The 20,323-nt window shown below is 35.6% G+C and overlaps 2 protein-coding genes across 4 annotated transcripts; one reads left to right on the top strand and one right to left on the bottom strand.

Moving 5' to 3' along the window:
* Positions 1-2,134: 2,134 nt before the first annotated feature.
* LOC125218440 (COP9 signalosome complex subunit 2) lies at positions 2,135-6,736 on the bottom strand. Its single transcript, XM_048120109.1, has 12 exons — positions 6,599-6,736; positions 6,424-6,516; positions 6,100-6,178; positions 5,074-5,314; positions 4,900-4,974; positions 4,443-4,577; positions 4,153-4,340; positions 3,361-3,429; positions 3,143-3,233; positions 2,941-3,075; positions 2,534-2,646; positions 2,135-2,435 (listed from the first exon to the last, which is right to left on the bottom strand). The coding sequence occupies exons 1-12, from the start codon at positions 6,606-6,608 to the stop codon at positions 2,345-2,347; spliced, it is 1,320 nt and encodes a 439-aa protein (XP_047976066.1). The 5' UTR covers positions 6,609-6,736; the 3' UTR covers positions 2,135-2,344.
* Positions 6,737-15,208: 8,472 nt separating this feature from the next.
* LOC125218954 (GDP-mannose transporter GONST1-like) lies at positions 15,209-19,694 on the top strand. 3 transcript variants are annotated; one of them, XM_048120775.1, is made up of 10 exons: positions 15,209-15,434; positions 16,045-16,182; positions 16,809-17,037; positions 17,169-17,308; positions 17,981-18,110; positions 18,268-18,366; positions 18,446-18,600; positions 18,682-18,798; positions 18,927-19,024; positions 19,420-19,694. In XM_048120775.1, exons 2-10 carry the CDS (start codon positions 16,085-16,087, stop codon positions 19,461-19,463), a joined length of 1,110 nt encoding a protein of 369 aa, XP_047976732.1. In that variant the 5' UTR covers positions 15,209-15,434; positions 16,045-16,084; the 3' UTR covers positions 19,464-19,694. The 3 variants fall into 3 exon arrangements, with proteins under 3 accessions (XP_047976732.1, XP_047976731.1, XP_047976733.1); XM_048120774.1 differs by having other exon boundaries at positions 15,210-15,434; positions 16,004-16,182; XM_048120776.1 differs by lacking the exons at positions 15,209-15,434; positions 16,045-16,182 and having other exon boundaries at positions 16,849-16,982.
* Positions 19,695-20,323: the final 629 nt, after the last annotated feature.

The raw sequence follows: 20,323 nt of genomic DNA, 5'->3' as shown, positions 1-20,323 counted from the left end.
TCAACTTTCACAAAAATCTAGTATTTTCCTCGATCTTTAAAAGTGGTCACAAAAATCACCAATTTTTCGAATTGTGTGGATTTCACACACTAAAGTTTTTGGTATAAATTTTGCCTATGCAGAATACCAAAAAACTCATGTATAATAATCAGAGGTACATTCTATTTTATGGGGAAAACGAAATTAATGATATTATTGATACTCTAGAATTAGTATCGACATTTCATGTAGGAAAAATTTATTCAGAAACTTTAGTGTGGGAAAACATCATTCATGTCAACGTTTATGGTCATAACTTGATTTTTTTTATTGTATAACCTGAACTTTTAATTTTTTTCCAATTCTTAACCTTATCTTAAGAAAATTTCAATCATAGCCTATAAAACGGTTGAAGGTGTGGCATGGATGGTAATTAAAATGAGAAAGTTTTTTATTTTCCACCTTAATAGTAACATCCATCGGATAAAAGTGGGAGAAATATTCTTCTATAACGGAGAAATATTCTTCTATAATTATCTAGGTATTTGACGAAGAGTGAATTACAAAAATAATCCATGAACAATATAGGATGCATATTTGTTGTAATTTGTGAAAATAAATTGCACCCGATATATTTGGACAAAACTTTTAATTCATTTGAGATATTTTTCACATTTTCCCACTTTTTCTTTCTCATTTACCCTTTTTAGCCTTAAGGACACTGCTCCTTGTGATCCATTAAAATAAAATGTTTTTCTTTTTGGATTGTCTCATTAAAAATGAAACATTTTCAAAATTGGAAACAATATCATATTTTTTCATCCCTCTTACTTTATTTTATCTTCATTAACACACAAAACAATATATAAAATTTCATATCGAAAAGTAAATGTTTCCTTCTAACAGGACGGAGGGGGTATTAAATTTTTCTTTTTAGCTATCACTGGCTTATCAATGCAGCAGCTGCATGTTTGTCGATTTTTTGCAAATTTTATTTTATCCAACACGCTAATAATTTGCAGAGATAATGTAAGTGTTTGGTGATTGTATGCTTTAATTTTTTAATTTTTCTTCTTTCTATTTTCTCTCTCTCTCTTCATAGGTGGTAACTTTCATCTCCCTCTCTTATTTCATTTTACAAATTTGAACTTAGACATTTTCTATAATTTTGATCTTCATTTTAGTCGGTTGCTTCATTTTTTTTATATAGAAGGCACAATAGATTGTAAAGGTAATGAATTCAATATTGTACATCAGCCATTGAAAGAAGGCACAACCACGAACCTTCCCTTTTCTTTCACAAAAAAATACAACCTGTCACATACTGAAGTCTGAAGAAATATAAGGAATGGATCTCTTCTGTATTTAAAGAAATAGGAATGGTTCCCTTCTGTACTTATATACTATGACATCACAATTTCATTTCAAACATAATAGAGTTAGTCAAATTTTTGCAAAACTAAAATTCTAACAGCAGCCTTCCAAACAAAAATAACTATAGCAAAAGATGAATAAGTCTGCATCTTGTCGCCAAAAAGAAACAGTCAGTAGTGCATTTGAGGCTTGAAGAATGCCAATAGTGCATTTGAAGCTGGAAAAGGCAAAATAGGGAAGAAAAGGACCACAAATGAATTAAAATTTTATCAAGATGTTACAAGTACAATGTATATTTACAAAATATTGTAAATATGCATTCTACATTATCCAGAGACCATATTTGCAGCTCAATGTTTCAAGAATGAGAGTTGTATGATTTTTCACCCCCTAGAATTTTTGTTCAGTTTGAAAAGAAAAGAAGAGGGGAAGAGGAACTATCAATTTAATAACTGTGTTTGAAGATGAAGAGATGGGATTAAGCACAGTAATTGCCAAAATACAAAAATGTTCTTGAGTCAACAAAAAATGAAAGGGTAAATATGTTTTAAAAAGTTCAAAACTCCTTCCAACTACTCCATGTTACATCAAATTTCAGAGACGTGTAGGCATATTTTGAAAGAATGGGGGCCGCTTTTGATATTATGGCAAAGTTTAATGACCAAAAATGTAGTTCACTCTAATAACTACAGCATAAATCTGACAACAATCTCAATTCAAGTTTTGACTAAAATGAATTCAACTCCACTATGCAATCAATATAAGTAAAAATGAATCATCATTCAAAGAGAAAAAGAGGCAAATCACTTTTCTGATGGGATCAATGAGTGACCAAAATCAATTTCCAAAATAGCAGAGTTGAATAATGAGGATGTACTCTTCTAACATGCTTACTGATACAAATACTTTTACAGCAGCAGATCCCAAAATCAGAGACTTTAAAACTTGATCCACACCATAACTTCTCTACTTTTTTTTTTTTGTGGGGATCTCAACATACTCTGTTTCCAACAGTTTGATATAGTGATTTTAGCTGTGTGTTCCATTTGTCTATTGCAGTGTACTTCTTCATTCCTTTTGATCTGCGTCATAACATCACTCTCGATTATATACATGCTTGAAGTATAGATAATTAAACAGGTTAGTATTATTGAGGTTAAGGTCAAATTCAAAGCTCAACCTGTCACCACGCTCCAATAGCCGATTCACTTGATCAATATGCCCAGTAATCCGATTATCCAAAATAAGCGATACCAACAACTCTTCAACGTCCTTCTCTGGGACGTTAAGCTCCTGTGTGTTGCACGTTTTATTAATTTAAAAGGTATTTAATGAGAAGAACAAAAAAATGAACATTTGCCTGATAAATGCATGCTGAAGCCTATATATAAGAATCAACTTTACATGATATGTCTTCCTGCTCTCTGAAATATTATAACAATTGGATTTACTGTCTGTACTTTACCCTATTCTTTTAAACTCTTTCCAGGATGTGAAAACAAACCAAACCAAACCAAAATGATAGAGAGAGAGAGACTGGCAGAGGGATAAAGAGTTTCCTTGGCCGGCTATGAGATTTGTCTTTACCTTTGATATGAAGGGGATCCGAATCCTTGTGTAAGGCTTGATGAGTTTGAGCAGCACTTGTGTTCTCACATTCTTTAAGAGATCTTCAATGTAATTGCGAATAAAAGGATCATCCATAATTGTCCTCCTGTTACTCTGCGGTGTTTCCAACAAATCATTAAGCAATCTATGTGCGTAAGCTTACAAAGGGTCAAAAACATACCTTCAAAATTTTTTCAAACTCCAAAATCTCATTCCTTTGGTATGCTGCGATTAGGTTTGTCATTGCTAGAATCTCAGGGTCATTTTTGTATCTGCAAAGCAAAAGAGGCAAGTAGGCAACTAAGTTCAGATTCCAAATATACACTTGAGCTTAACAATTTTCTAGTACACAACACTTGAACAAAAAAATGAGATGCTAAAATTCATCGAATAACTTACGGCTTTGCCTCTTGACCATCAAAGGGATTGACTTCTGATTCCATCAGCATATTTGCTAGAACCAAGTACCTGAGATGTAACAACCACTTAATTGAATTCAATGAGCAGATTTACTGCATGAAAAAAGTCGATAAAATTATTTAAGGTCCAAACATTCATCCATATAATCTGGTAGGACTTATTCAGCAATAAGATAACTTGTGCATAATTATCGAGACATCCCAGCCCAACCAGTCTAAATCATGCAAAATCATATAGTTCACAATTATTTACGTTTGAATTGGCATAGATGACAGTTACTGAAATAGCTCATCAGTCATTCTAATAACAATCTGGGAGAGAGCTTCTTCCTCAGAACGTTCTCCAGCCTTTTGTGATTACTATATGAAGGCACATATAAATAACTTCAAAATACAAAATCTTGGATGTCAATTGGATAGGCAATCATTAGACTCAAAATGCATAGAAAATAAGTATAATTTTTTTAAGACAATACAACCACACACAACACAAACAACCTATGTCTCAAAATATGTGGTAATAATATATAGACACACAGACACAAGTCTACCCAAATATTTGAACAGGAATGCATTATATTATTCTAGATATGCAAAAGAGGCAAATAAAACTCAATTTTAGCATCACTCAGCAATATAGACTAAGTATATTCGCTTAATAACATGCAGATAGTGTTCTTAGATTAGCATGAATACGGTTAAAGAAAAAAAATAGTAGTATCATCCCTTCATCCCAAAAAGTAGCAAATGAAATAATTAAGATAATGCATACTTTAGGCATTGGATGCGCCTCTGGTTCCCAGCTTCATCATAGTTCTTGAAAGCTTCAAAGAAATCAGTGGCTGCATCCGGCCATTGTCGCTCTGCCATGTGCATTTTTCCACCACATTCTCGAATAATACCCATGATTCTTGGATGAGGGATTGCAGATTTGACAGATAGCGCCTTTTGATATAATTCCTGGAATAAATTCAAAGCAATGGTTAAACTAGAGGGAGAATATAATATGTAATATCATCCGCAGATCTCTTTTACTCCAAAAGTAAAGGTATGTTACTGTACCTTCAGTTTTTTATTGTTTTTAGTTTCAGTGTACATTTGGATTTCAATTGCATACACTTCCAACAATTGTGTGCCCTTCTTTTGATCATCAGTACCATCTTCTTTTTGACAAGATTTATGAAGTTCCTTCAAAATCTGAGAAAAGAATTCTTAATCAGTTTAAATAAAAACATACTCCCTCCGTCCCAAGGTATTAGACCAACTTTCCTTTTTGGGATGTCCCAACATATTAGACTCATTTCCTTTTTTAGCAAAAAGCATCTATCTTATTTTATTCTCCACCTACTTTTTTCTCTCTTCTCTCCCCTACTTTTTCCCTCTCTCATACTTTACTCTCTCCACTTTAACTATTTAAATATCACTTCCTTAAATCATGTGCCCCAAAGAAGTGAGTCTAATACTCCGGGACGGAGGGAGTACTGAATAAAATGTATTAGTTTGCGAACTTCAGAAATACCTTACTCATCCGCCCATATTCACCTATATCAAACCATATTTTACACAACTTTAGATTCGTCTTGAACCATAACCGCTGTACCAAGAAAATAAATAACATGAGAATTATCCACAAAAGAAAAAAATGAATTAATTAAATAACTAAAACTTAAATTAAACAAATACAGCACTTAACCTCGTTCTTTGCCTCTTCAAGGGCCTTCAGGGTCGTTTGGTAAAACTCTTGCAGCAGATTGAAGTTCTGACCAGCAGATCCAGAGATAAAATCCATGATATTATTTATGCATTTTTCACTGTAATTTCGAGTGACGGCAGACTTGATGTAAGTTAACATATCCCTGTAGGCATCCATCATTTCCTTGTACCTCCCGAGCTTGTAGTAAAGTTTAACAGTTTGTTTTAAAGCTTTGAATCCCCTGAGCATAAACAAGAAACGAACAATCAAAAAAGGCAGTGATTTATTCAAGATGCAGAGTGTTAAAAACAACAGGGATCTCCTCTACCCAACCAAATAGCATGTACAAGTTACAACATATTATATTGAATAATATAACATCACTTCAGGTAAAGAACTTCAAACCTTTCAAATTGAGAAAGTTATATGGTTAAATATTTTTAAAACCCATAGACCAACAGATCTCCACTCAAGTTGAAAGAACTTAAGAACCTATTGCTGATAGAATTTCCTTCAACTAACAATGCTTGTCATCAGAAAAACATAAAAGAACAAACGAGTAGGTATGGCCTAACAAAGCACGCAAATACGTCCTCTCAATTTTTAGTTGGAAAGATGAAAGACACAGTTGTCTTCTCACCCATGATAAGCAAAAGACATTTATTCAGATGACTTGCATCGAGCTGATCCACAAAGATCAGCACGAGCCATCAAAACAGAAGCTGAATCACGAGTAGAAGATAATACCCGATTATCCATATTGCCCACTTCTACTCCAATAATGAGTCAAACAAAATTCAACTGAAGAAATCAACAGATTAAGGAGAGAGAAAAAGATGTCAATACACTCCACGAAGACCTTTCACATACGTATCCATATCGTAAAACTTGAAAACCTTTAACCAAAGTTACAATAAAGCAATGGGAATGAGAAGAAAACACTAGTTCCCATTATCAGCTTATTCAATCATTGACAAAACAGAAGACACTAAAAGCACACTATAGCTGCAACAACTGATCAATTACCATTCGGCTTTCTCTGGCTCCATACGCACCACTTCTGCAAAACCTTGAAGCGCCCCTTCAGGGTCTGTTTCGACTAACCCTATACGGAAACGAAACATTTACACATAACACAACTGGTAGCAGCGGCTTATAAAAACTAACGAATTTTACTCAGAAATGGCGATTCAAGTCCATAACCTAGTCAATCAAAACCCCCCAAATTTTACTCGGAAATGGCGATTCAAGTCCTTAACCTAGTCAATCAAAAACCCCCAAATTCCCAAATTCAAGTAATGTAGAGTAAGCAGATACAAAAGAGGGTTAATTTGAGAAACCTAATTGTACCTTTAGAGTTGTAATACTGATTTTCAATATCAACGTCCTGTTCCTCGGGCTCCTCGTCGGAGTATTCGAAGCCGTAATCCTCCATATCAGCATCTGCAACCACATTATTATACGATCAAAAACAGAAGGCATTAGTGAATGAAGAAACGATAAAAACCTAGAATCGTGGCATTACCGGAACCCATCGCGATTTAGTATCGCTTTCAACTGAAGATTTGGTGTAGAGAAGGAGAGAGCGAAAGAGGGAGATTTTAGTTTGATATGAGTAGAGAGTATAGACTGTAATTGGGTGATCCTTTACGCTGTAATTGGGATTCTAGTAGTAAGATTCACAGCATACATAACTAATTTTATATTCAAATATATTTATGCCATTTATAGATCTATAAATATTATACTATATTTATATTAAAAATATTAGTTAAATTAATTTAAAATTGAAAACATATAAAAGAATGTCTTCTTCTCAGGTTCTCTTGCTTACCTTTTTTTATTTTTTTTTATTTTTATCTATGTCTCTCTCATCATAATCCCTCAATTCCATCATTAGCTTATAAGCTTGTCTTTTACCATTGCCTAGTAAGTATTTTGCAATTTCATTAAGTTTCATTCAATTTTACCCCAAACACCATCTCAAGACAACACGCATACAAAAAAATTGTTCCACGAAACATCCATTAGTACAATGATGATGCCATGGAAATGCATTTGCACAATTGCCATTGTACGTGAAGGAAGTTGTCTTTGGTTGCAGATAGGGGTAGGCCATGGTTGGATAAGAAAAATAATCATGTGGGATTGATAGCGTTCTTGTGAACAAGGTTAGACACATAGTGTTCTAGGTATTCTTATAAAGACATTAGAGCATTAATCCAGTTTGTTTCAACTTTTTATTCTTGTTGCTTACGATAACAAGTCTTGGGCAATATATATCGAGCTTGGATTCACATCATTTTGTATCAAGGACAATAAGTTTTTGACCTTGTAAGTGATTGATTCAACTTTTCTTTTTTTCGTTTTTTGTCATCTATTTGATTCATGATCAGAAGAGGCGATTTGACTTATTTTATTTGACTTATTTATTTTGTTGTTGAATACATACTTGAATAAGTTTGTGGACAATGCCACCTCGTCACAAGTTACACAACACATCTTTCTCTACTCAAACACCATCTACGAATGTTATCTTGTATTCAAGCTAGACTGGAATCCTCGTGGACTCAAATCAGCAAATGCATTTGTGAGATTCACGAATGATGGAGTCTATGGTGATGGTGACGAGAGGACAACTATTCTCGATCACTTTAGGCCGAATAATTGATGTGAATCAAATTGTATATTTTTATTCCTATAGCTTTACATGATTTATATGGTTTGATGCTTGCAAAAGTATGTTTCATGATGTAGGAAGAGAAATGGATGGTAAAACAGGATATTGAATGAAGCTAGAATTGATAACAATGTCATTGAAAAAAAGGTCGTGCAAAATAACCAATTTGACAGACTGCCCAGTCTGCGTAGCGAGTCCAGAATGTGCTCAAAATAAGGCACCCGGCCAGGTGAATTTCATGCCTAATAATGCACCCGGCCGGGTGACATGTCCAAAAAGCCCAAATTCCAGCAAGCCTTCAAAATTAGCCACCCGGCATAATTCACCTGGTCGGGTACGAAGACGCAATAACGACCAAATTCAGTTTTCAAAATAGTTTGGAGGCAGTTTTGGGAGGATTATTCAGACATTCCAGATGAGAAAAGAGTGAGGAAAAGAGAAGGACGAAATTCCGGGCAACATTCCGACCATCCATCTCCAAATCCCTGTACGAGAGCATGCTTCCTATGGTTTTTATTGCAATATTCACCATGTGTTTATGCTAACTTTCAATGTTGCTCCAAGTTGTAATTTAGGCTTGTATGGATGTTTCTACACCATTGAATTCTTATGTTTTGATACCAAGAATGTGCTTGATGCTTATACACTATGTTTTTGGCTAACGATGTAGTGTTGTTCTTTCCTTCGTTGTTGTCTTTTTAACATAGTTTGGGAGTGCTTGATTGTTGGTATGCTATTGAATTAGAATTGTTCAGAGGATGATTTGACAGTGGATTAAGTAGGTGATTATAGTAGATGTTTATTTCCCCCGCGCTTCCGCATGATTTTATAGACATTGAAAATTGGTTCATAGGTTATGTGTGAACTACTCATCGTGTACATGTTCAGTGTATGTGATTAGGTTGACGTTTTAATCCCTTCATAAGTTTCGTTGTTAGAGGTGTAGAACAATACAAGTCTATTGAGCAACTTGGAGTGACATAATTTCTCGTTTGAAAAGTCTTTCTTTAGTTAACTTGTAGCTTTATTTTGTCAACAACTTTCAAAATCAAAAATCAAATCTTTACATGTTTTTGTAAGTGTAAACAATCTTTCACCTCCCTGTTGACACTTGAAATACTACTAGGATACTGTAATATTGCAGTGTTGTAGTATTATTATAGTTAATTAGTTAAAGTTGATATATTGTGTAAACCGGATAAGATATTTTAAAATACGCATCAGGTTTTGGCCCCGTCGCCGGGGGAAGGCAATAGGTTGTTTATTACTCCCTCCGTTCCGCGGTAGTAGAGGCGTTTCTTTTCGGCATGAGATTTTAGAAAAATTGTGTTAAGTGAGTTAAATAAAGGAAGAATAAAGTAAAAAGTCAAAAAGGTAGAGAGATGAAGAAAGAATAAATTAAGAGAGAGTAAAGTAAGAAATGTGTTGACTTTTGCTATAAAAGGAAATGAGTCAACTACTATGGAGCGTACCGAAATGGCAAAATGACTCAACTACCGCGGAACGGATGGAGTACTTAATTGTTTTATTTAGTTTGATCTTTCTTTTTATTTTGTTTTAGATGCATACTTCGTGTTTTTGGGGGTGATAGCCATCTACCACGTTCGGACTTGAAGACGAAGGAGTGTATATTTTAGGTGATATTTTTCTAACTCTTAGTTTAGTAATTAGGTAGTTTAGTTTACACTCAAGCACACACGTTTATAGGACTTAGCTCGAAGTTGTCGAGAGATCTCGCTTTCGGTACTAGTGTAATATATATTGTGTTTGTGCTTGGTTTCTTTTCTGTTGTGCAGGTTTTGTAATCTTTAAAAAAAAGAAGAGAGAATTGTGAATGCACACTAGATCAAGGGGTACACCACCGTTTAATCAGCTCACATATTAGAGAAGAGTACCGAGAGGTCTGGAAGTAGAGAACTATCCGGGTTAACAGAGTCCAATCAGAGAGAACCCCATTTTTAGTTCAAGTTCAGAAGTGAGATAGAATCAGAAGCAAAATCGATGATTGGGAATGAGTACAATGATGTCCCTTCATATGTGGGAAGGTTTGGAGATATCCTTAGATCGGGATTTGAACACCCAAGGGAATTTGCTTATGCGAATGACAATGTCAACATTCCGCCACATTATATTAATTTGGGAAATGGAGAAAATCTCTTTCACGGTCGTGATGATGAAGATCCAATGAGCCATTTGAATGCTTTCTATGAGTTGACAAACTCTCACAGACCTCCAAATTTGGAGCATCATCAGATCAAGAGAGCTTTATTCCATTCTAATTGAGAGAAAAAGCAAGGGAATGGCATGACTCACTACCGGGCTACAACATTGCAACATTTGAAGAGTTAAAATCGAAGTTCCTCTTGAAGTACAATTTTCCAATGAAGATTGGAAAGTTGAGAGAGTAAATCATTTCTTCAAACAGGCAAAAATATGATGAGTCATTTGCCGAAGCTTGGAAGAGATTATAGAATTGTTAAGGAAATGCCCAAATCATGGACTAGCTCCGAGGAATGATCTTTTAAAATTCTACAGGGGACACAATCATGAAAGAACATGCTTGGTTACTGCAGGTTCAAGTGGGAACTTGGACGATTTGACCCATGATGAAGTGAGAGCGCTATTTCAGAGATTGGCAACCAATTAGAGGAATCGGCATAATCCAAAAAAGGTAGCCGCAGGAGATACATTTGGTGCTACGAAGAATTCGGAAAGAGTGTCAGCTAGAGGCTCAAATGGCTTATTTTAGTACTCAAATATCTTCAATGACAAAAGTTGTCAAATCCTTGCAATTGACTCCTCAACCCTGAAAACTGCCCTTTTTGCACAATCACGATTCACAAGTAAAAGAAAAAAACTACAGAGCACTCAACCTGATGAAGCTGAACAACAACCTGCTCAGGTCAGACAACTACTACCGATCGTTGGATGTGAACGAGAGACGAAAAGAGCGTTCAAGACCTTAACCCATAGTACTAAGTAACTTAGTAAAGGGAAGTAAGGGTTGAATCCCTTAGAGATGGAAGCGGTTGGAGTTGAGAATGAGACATTTGAAAGGGGTCAGTTGCGGCCACGCTTTAATTTTAGGGTTAAGACTAAACTAGGGCGAACTGATCAACTGAATGGAAACATCTTCTAAACTAAGGACTCGACTGGATCAACTAAGCTAAAAAGGAAAGGAATCAAAGGTACGTGGGACCACTGACACGTCCGTGCACATACTCAGAAAAGGTGACAACGATGAAAAGGTGACAGAGACGATGGTTTTAACTAACTACCTTCTACGTCTACTCTAAGCAACTGAACGGAAAACAAAGTGTAAATCAAAACAGAACATCAGCATAAAACACGAAACATAGCAGAAATAAGTAGATCCATGAAAATTGCACGTAAACGAAAGCAGATCTAAGCTAAGGAAAGTAAATCATGCAAATGGGCGAACGAAAATGTAAATCTACCTACGGGAAAGAAGTAAAAGAGCAGATCCAAAGCGAATAAAAGTGATCAATACTGAAAACACTAGATCTAACTACGGGAAAGTGGTTTTAACTAACTACCTTCTACGTCTACTCTAAGCAACTGAACGGAAAACAAAGTGTAAATCAAAACAGAGCATCAACATAAAACACGAAACATAGCAGAAATAAGTAGATCCATGAAAATTGCACGTAAACGAAAGCAGATCTAAGCTAAGGAAAGTAAATCATGCAAATGGGCGAACGAAAATGTAAATCTACCTACGGGAAAGAAGTAAAAGAGCAGATCCAAAGCGAATAAAAGTGATCAACACTGAAAACACTAGATCTAACTAAGCTTAAACCAAAAAATCCATTTCATTCAAAGATCTCCGATGAATACAAAGGAAACAGAATTTTCGCGCAAATGAAACAACGATAAGAAAGAAACTAAGTAGCGACTAAGAGGAAAACATGTTTAAACTACAGAACTACGGAAGCGATGAAAGATAACAAAAAGTGAATTGTTCAAAATCCTCGAAAACTACACAAAGGCTGAGCTAGGTTGATTTCTACGCGGATCTGGCCTCGTCTCCCTTGATGAGGAAGAAGAGATGAGAGCTTGATGGTGGAATGGTGACTCATCGGCAGCTGACTACTTCTACTCCATAACTAGACTAAACTTGAGTGATTGAAGAAGGTGAGTGATAAGCGGTGCAGAATCCATGCAACCTTTCTATATTTATAGAGCGCATGTTGGGCCCAAATTCCTAGGGCAAGCCCATTCTGTCTTTGACAATTCTGCTCCTTCTAGAAAGGCCTTTGCTCTTTCTTTCTCCTATGACTCAGCACTTCAGATGCATGACTCCACTGGATCAGTTCAGCAATTCAATGGATTAACTTTTTTTTTTCTTCAAAAAATTAACTCCTGTACGAAGGAGTAAATTACAAATAAACTCCTAAGAAAGGAGAAAATTACAACTGATGTCGAGAGGGCTCGAACTCGGCACCTCATACATTGATGTCTAAGCTCCTTGCCGCTAGGACAAAGGCTCTGGACAATTCAACGGATTAACTTGGCTCTTTTTTTCATGCTATTTTCGCTCCTTTCTTGAGTTGATCCAGTTGATCCTGCACTCTTTAGTTCTTCGTTTCTGGCTTCTGCACACTCAAATTTGCCATTCTTTTTGCACATTATTAACCATGTTAGTGTAATAAACCCAATAAAAACATGCATGTATCGAGCCCGATCAAACCCCAAGCTGATTTTGTAATAAAGTGTGGAGTATGCCAAGGAAGACATCATACAGATTAATGTCCAAGTTTGCAAGGAGCACCACCTTCTCCAGCAAACTGCGGTTCATTCTCTCCACCACTCCATTCTAATCATTTGTCTGTTCTCAAGCACTTTAGCATGGTGCCCCTTTTCAACTTCATTTCTAGGCACCATTCTCTGCATTTTATAAAAGATTCAGACTTTTCTTTGAAAATGAAAACCTAAACCTTTATGGAAAAATCGTCTATGATAGACAGCAAATACTTTCCACCTCCCATAGTTGGTGGCTTTGCAGGCCCCCATAGATTACAATGGGCATAGTCCAAAACTGCCTTAGAGGTGTGCTTTCCAATTTTGAATGGTAGTTTCTTACTCTTTCCTAAGACACAATGCTCACATTTCTCAAGCTTCTGGGATACATCAGCAACTAAAATTACTCTCTTAACTAGTTCTCTAAAACCAGCTTCTCCAATATGGCCTAGCCTCTTGGGTCAGAATCTTTGACTGATCCATCATGCACCTTCAATCTGATGTCTCCAATACCCTCAACACTGCAGGTCTGATTATTGCCCAACATCACTGATCCTTGAGAAGCTACAAGATTCTCAAACCGACTATTGTTTGAGCAGATATGAAAAGAGCATCCTGAATCCATGATCCAAGATCTCTCGATTCTCTTTTTAGTCACATTCATGACTTGAGCATTCTAGACCTCCTCTGCAACATCAACTTGGCTTTGAGTCCATCCTTCCTCATCTTGCTTTCTTTTACACGAATACCAATCCTTCTTGAGGTGCTTGGGCTTCTTGCAATAGTGGAAGCTTCTAGTCTCTTTGGCTTCACCCCCCTTTAGCTTCTAATCCTGATACTTCTAACTACTATTTGGATTGATTTTTTTTTCTTCCCTTTGAATTTTCCAACGTTCAGAATTTGACTGTTGGATTCTTGACTCGAAGAATTCTTTCTCAAGTCCTTAGATCTCAAAGCACACTGCATCTCTTCAAGTGTAATGGTAGTTTCCCTACCATAGAGCATCGCATCTCGCATGTATCATAGGTTTTTGGCAACACACTGAGTAATATAATTGTTTTATCCTCATCTTCAAGTTTCACATCAATGTTCTCTAAGTCATCTAATGCCTTATTGAAATCAGTTAATTGTTAACTTATACTCCTATCTTCATAAAACTTGTAGGAATACAACCTTTGTTTCATGAACAAAAGGTTTTCTAGAGACTTAGTCATGTAGAGGGATTCGAGCTTTAGCCAAGTACCTGTTGCAGTTGTTTCTCTGGCTACATCGCGCAACACAATATAAGCCGGACAGAGAATGATCAAGCTATGCGCCTTCTATGCAATCTCTTATTTCTTGAGGATCGTTTTCTCGTCCTCTTCCTCCGCCTTTCCTTTCAGATCATTGCCCTTTATCGCATCACCCAAGCCTTGTTGGATAAGTATAGCGCATATCTTTATGCACCATAATCCGAAGTCATTCTTCCCCAAGAACTTCTCCGTCAATCCTTGTCATAGATATCTTCAAGAATAAATCCAATAGCCGCTCGATCAAGCTGCAAACACCTCCGCTCCGATTCCCACAGACGGCGCCACTAGGTAGTGATAAAATGCAAACTTATATATTGTACAAATTCAAAACTCCTCAACACAGATCGATAGCAAGAGCACCGCCGTGCCGAAGAGCACGCCTACGTGGCGCCTCCTGATTAGCTCGTTTTTATTTCGTTAAATATGTACATTTTAAAATAAATTCATAAAAGATCAAAAATAATTCGAAAGAAATAAAGAAAATATTTTCAGATTCCAAAAAATATAGCCGTTTTTTACAGTTTTTTTTCAATTTAATTTTTTTTATTCCTAAAAATATCTATAAATACCCACATTCATAATCCTTTTATGAATTAAACAATGTAACTTTTAATTTTTAGGATTTTAATTATGTTATTTTTAAATTTTTACTAGTAATTTGTAATAGTATTCCGGATATTTTTAATGCATTTTAATATTGTGAAAATGTTTTTAATAATTGAAGTATTTAAAATGAATAATAAAAGGGTGGGACCATTGAGCAAGCTCTTGCAGAAGAGCATGGATGTGAGTATTGTGCTCTTGAGGAAGAGCAGATAATTAAAAATGAATAAAGATGATCCGGGCCCACATCCAAGAGCATGGATGTGGATGCTCTCAATCCATACGATACATCATGAGCTAAAAACAAAACTTCAATCCTCTCATTCTTTATTCCTGTTTCTTTTACTTAATTCTCTAATTATACTTTTTTTTTTCTTTTATTTCTCTTTATATATGTCTCTCATGGGTAGTGATAAAATGCAAATTTATATATTATACAAACTCAAAGCTCCTCAACATAGCTTCAACACAGTTTCAATACAATATCAATACAGTGTAAAATTTCAAGATTTTAATGTCAACACAGTATCAACACAATATCAACACAACATCAATCATTGGCTACCATTGAAATTCTGTTGACATTTTTCTATTGATGCTTTTTATGATCCGTTGACATTTTTCAATGATCAAGATCATAGTTTTGAGTTTGTACAATATTAAAAGTTTTCATTTGATCACGTCCCCATATCTCGTACACTAATCTCAATACTCTCAATATTATATCATTTTCTTCGAATTATCCATTACTTCAGTAGGATGTGGAAGCTCACTTCACTCGTTATTGAAACTCCATAAATAGTCAACACTGGTGTGAATCTGATTTCCATCAATCCCGATTCCCCTAATTTAAGAAGAGGTTATTTAAATTCTTGAGAAGTACGTAGTCTCATTTTTAAATACAGTTTGACTGCACTCAACTTCAAATTCACATAAAGCTTTCGATCTTTTCCCCACCGGAAGATTCCAAATGCTGATTCACACCACTGGCTCTGCTGTGTGTTTAAGTTGTAAACGAATCCTAGGTATCTCCTTCTCTCGCTCTGCTCTGTCTACCTTCTTTCTTAGGTCAGATGGGATTGTTCCATTTGATGTTACTTATTTTGTAGATTTGTAGATTGAGAATCCGTCATTTTTTAATTTTGGGTTAATAAAAATGTGATCTTTGTATGAGATTACATTTATTTCTAGTAATTTTACCCCTTTTGTTCAAATCTTGCTGATTGACTCTGTATTTCTAGGGTCTGTGATTTTGGATTAGTTAATAAGTTGAAGATTGGGTTTTATTATAATCTGAATTGATGCTAAATTGGGACATCTTGTATGTATATATTGGTTGGAATCTGATTAGAAATTGTAGCATATACCAATCTGTATGCAATCCAAAAATGGCAATATGATAAATAGCTTAAGTTGGTTAGGGTGTTGTTAAATACAAATGATTGAGCATTCTTTATTGTGTGATCAAACTGAGATACTTTGCTTTCCAGCTGTTTAAAGTGGAGCAGTGTGCAAGATTCTGTGTGAATGAATTGGGCACTATTTGAGTGGTTATAATTTATGCTGTTCTTGCAACTCTGCATTGATCTTATAGGAAATTCCTTTGGTGTTATATTGTTCGACGACTATCTGCAGCTGATCTCGTATCGAGCATTGGATTTGCCTGATCCTCTTTATGGAATCTCCATGCGAAGAAAGAGGCATTGCAAGTCACCATTTGAATGGCTCTATGGATCAGGTGTCGAGTCCAATTAGTAGAGCAATAGCCAGCAGGTATGCAGCTTTATGTTGAAACTTGATATGATTCCCTGTGAAGGATCCTGTATAAACCACAAGAGATCTTGTTTTGAAGTAACGGTAAACAGAGGTGCTTGTATGGGTTTGTGATTGGATAATGTTTTGACGATACTTTCCTACATGTTCGAAACAAGTTTCCGGCATGCGTTAGCCTACTTTCTTAAAACTCAACCTATATAAAGGGGATCTATTGAACTGGTAAAGATAAAGAAAGTCCGTAGGAATTCGAGTTGGCCCCAAATCGCTCTTCACCAAAAGGATGTCTTTTTCTTTCCCAAGCTAGGAATATGACTGCGACTAATATGTTCATGAATGAACTCTCGAATGAGTTCTTCTTCACCGCGCTTCATAGCTCTCATAACATTCATTATTGATCTTTGTCGTGATTAGAATATGTTTCTTTTGTCATTTGATTAACCATTCTAGCATTCTTCTTTGCTGTTTAAGACATAGTTACACGGAACTTGTCATAATTTGGAAACGACACTTATTTCAACTTTCACAATATATTGACTATTGTAATTTACTTCTCAAATGAAGTTGCTATGATTGAAATGACTCCCACGACCATACTTGTTGAAATCTATGCTCCTTTTCACCAGATCTACTTTAGGGGTGAAGATAAACAATGATGAGATTGACGTGGAGAATGGGAGGTTCGAAAAGGACAGAGAACGAGGATTTCAAAGTAGAAGAAGGCCGGCATTACACAACCAAGCGTTGCTATCTGGCATCTCCTACTGCCTTTCCTCGTGCGGAATGATACTGGTTAACAAGTATGTCCTCTCCAGTTATGACTTTAATGCCGGAATATCTTTGATGCTCTACCAGGTTACCTTCCATATAAGCTTCTCCCGTCGTAAATTTTTCCATCCACAATTTTCTTACTAGACTCTACTTACGTTCTGTTGATTCAAATCATTCCCACGTTCGCTGATATATATGTTTGTTCGTGCTTGCAGAATTTTGTAGCAGTAGTTGTTGTCTCAGGTTTAAGTATCTTTGGCATAATCAAAACGGAACCGCTCACGTGGAGATTGATCAAGGTCTGGTTGCCCGTCAATGTTATATTTGTTGGGATGCTTGTTACGAGTATGTTTAGGTACAAATCTTTCATCTTGTTATCTCAGTTTTCACATTAGTTTTTACGGTTAATTGTCTGTAAATACACAAGCTATGGCCAGATTCAAGTTTTAAACTAACACAGAACTCTTGGTTGAATATACATGTTATAAGTTTCGGAATTTGGTAGGTCTCCAATTTTTGCACGCCAATAACTTAATTTCTCAGAGTCCGTTGGGAAATGCCATGTTACCGTTGGAAAGCTCTGGATGGTAGCTTTCTAATGGTACTCATAGTATTGGGTTTTGGTCATGGTCGAGGAAGAACATGAAAGTTTCTCTAATGAAACTAAATTGTTTCTTCTTTTTTTTTTTTGACGAACTTTGAAGTCTTGTACCACATGCCAATAGAAAACTATCATTGAGTGCTTTCCAATGGTACTTTAGGGTTTTTCATCGGACTCCAAAGAATCGAGTTATTCGCCAGTGATGTTTGGGTTCAGGTCAAATTTGAAAACTGAAATATGGTCATAGTTTATGTATCTTGCACTCGGACTGTTGAGGGATCTTCTTGATTAAACTCACGTCTAAATTGCTTGATTAAACTGCTTAGCTTTTTGTTCATTTATGCCACACATTAAGATATAATGTTGAGCAATAATTGCTTTCTTCATCAAACTATTTGGTGACTTGATTTCCATGCCTGATTGCAGTCTAAAATACATAAATGTGGCTATGGTTACGGTTCTGAAGAATGTGACGAACGTGATGACTGCTGTTGGAGAAATGTATCTATTTAACAAGCACCACGATAACAGAGTATGGGCAGCCCTTTTCTTAATGGTATGTTGTAGAAAAAATAGGAGCATATTTTTAAAGTCGAGTAATTTGAATCCTACTGATGGGAAGTAAATATTCGAGCTCTCAAAGTAGTTGCTACACTACATTTGAGTGTGTATGCTATCAAGTAAAGGTAATGTTGTTTGGTCCTGTTATGTAGATAATCTCAGCAATATCGGGAGGATTCACTGATCTGTCGTTTGATGCGACTGGATACACGTGGCAGTTGATCAATTGTTTGTTGACAGCTTCTTACTCCGTAAGTGATCTTGTCTAGTGTTGTTGAAGCGAGTTATGGAGTATTAGATTTAAAGTAGTGAATTGTTGTTTTGGTGAAGTTGACATTGCGTAAGGTGATGGATACAGCGAAGCAAGTGACTAAATCGGGAGAGCTGAATGAATTCTCGATGGTGATGCTAAACAATAGCCTGTCATTGCCTCTAGGAGTTATGCTTGTTTGTGGCTTCAAGGAGGTGGATTATCTTGTAGAAACGTAAGTAGTTAATAGTACGTGAGTACGGTAATGGGGTACGCATAGATTGATAAATAAAATATGTTTGGGTGTGTACGACAGGCCATTGTTGAGATCGGGTTGGTTCTGGGTTGTGATGACGTTTAGCGGATTGTTGGGTCTAGCCATCAGCTTCACCTCGATGTGGTTTCTCCATCAAACGGGAGCTACGACATACAGGTATGTTATTTATGAAAGGTTGTTGCTTATTATTATGGACTGTTGGAATTTTTCGATTAATAAATGAACAGAAGTTTTTAAAGACCGTGTCACGGTGGACTAAGTATTATCGGTTGTTTTGGTTTCAGCTTGGTGGGGTCCCTAAACAAGATACCGCTCTCCGTTGCCGGAATTCTCCTATTCAAAGTGCCTACCAGCTTGGAAAATTCTGCTAGCATTCTCTTTGGTAACTTGTTTACAACTTGAACACTTATTATGTACACATAGGATGTAATCAAATGTAAACTCTATATATTGTACAAACTCCAAACTATAATCTGGACCTTTAGACTTCAAAATTTGATGACAACAGATGGCAGCAGAAAATGTCAACACAACATCATCATTGTCAATCGATTGACGTTGTGCTGACCTATTATGTAGACGTTATTTGTTATCTATTGACATCAAATCTTGAAATCTAACGATCCAGATCATAGTTTGAAATTTGTACAATAAATAGAGTATGTATTTTATCACTACCATGGAATACTACAGTATACTTATCTCGTCTTATATTCTCTCTCTCTCTCTCATAGGTTTGTTATTTATCTTGTCTTATATTCTCTCTCTCTCTCATAGGTTTGTTGGCAGGAGTGCTTTTTGCAAGAGCCAAAATGCGTTGAATATCTCAACCACTTTTATTCTACTTTTATTTTGTTTAATATGTGGCCACCACCCTTACCTTTTCTCCCATAATCAAATACATTTCATAATGAACCCTTAAAGGTGATTTGTGTAATGGAACGACAGGAATATAGTAGTCATTACTCCTATGTACTTCCTTCATTAGTGAAATGTTGTCTACTTTTGTCATTTTATTCTGTTAGTGGAATATTGTTTATTTTGCTTTTTTATTTTATTTTTGATAAATGGAGTCTATTTTCTACTAATTCATTACACTCACATTCTATTTTAAAATTAATAGATAATTGTGGAACTCACATTCCACAAACTTTTTTCACTCACTTTTCTTCATATTTCTTAAAATTCATGACGAGTCAAACATGGACAACATTTTGCAGATGGAGAGAGTAAAAATGTAGGTATAATACATGAAGGATATAGTTTCTCTCTTTATATGTTCATTATTGTAATTGTGATTTATATGTTTCTGTTATACACTTTGTGGTCTGTTCGTTCTTTATTTCAATTCCAATAATTACATGATAACAATATCTTTATGTACTTCCAAACACTATAATCAAACCACCAACACATCACACAAGTTTTTAAGAGGTCGGATCCTTTTGTTTATGATGATAATTTCAAGTGACCATGGTGAAAATGGATGCATTATGCTACCATATGAGAAGAATATTTTCACCCATTATTTTTTTTTCAAACAAGGAACAATATTTTTTTTTGATATGTTTTGAACTAGTCATTAGTCATATAAATTCGCTGAATCAAAACTAATATTTTATATGGCACTAGTATCACACATGTCCAGATCAGTATATTTTTAATATATTAATATTCAATT

Source organism: Salvia hispanica, chromosome 4 (assembly GCF_023119035.1).
Source record: "Salvia hispanica cultivar TCC Black 2014 chromosome 4, UniMelb_Shisp_WGS_1.0, whole genome shotgun sequence".
Taxonomy (NCBI): Eukaryota; Viridiplantae; Streptophyta; class Magnoliopsida; order Lamiales; family Lamiaceae; genus Salvia; species Salvia hispanica.
Note: the sequence above shows the minus strand (reverse complement) of the source record. Positions and strands in the feature narration are given on the sequence as shown.

Excerpts from the sequence above, each read along its gene's own strand:
- LOC125218440 (XM_048120109.1), bottom strand. Across the intron at positions 4,578-4,899 it reads AATATGGGCGGATGAGTAAG|ATTTTGAAGGAACTTCATAA; the intron begins GTATTTCTGAAG and ends TTCTTTTCTCAG. Across the intron at positions 2,647-2,940 it reads GGATCCCCTTCATATCAAAG|GAGCTTAACGTCCCAGAGAA; the intron begins GTAAAGACAAAT and ends TGCAACACACAG.
- LOC125218954 (XM_048120775.1), top strand. The coding sequence starts at position 16,085 with ATGGAATCTCCATGCGAAGAAAGAGGCATTGCAAGTCACCATTTGAAT. Across the intron at positions 18,111-18,267 it reads GGGCAGCCCTTTTCTTAATG|ATAATCTCAGCAATATCGGG; the intron begins GTATGTTGTAGA and ends CCTGTTATGTAG. Across the intron at positions 18,601-18,681 it reads GTGGATTATCTTGTAGAAAC|GCCATTGTTGAGATCGGGTT; the intron begins GTAAGTAGTTAA and ends TGTGTACGACAG.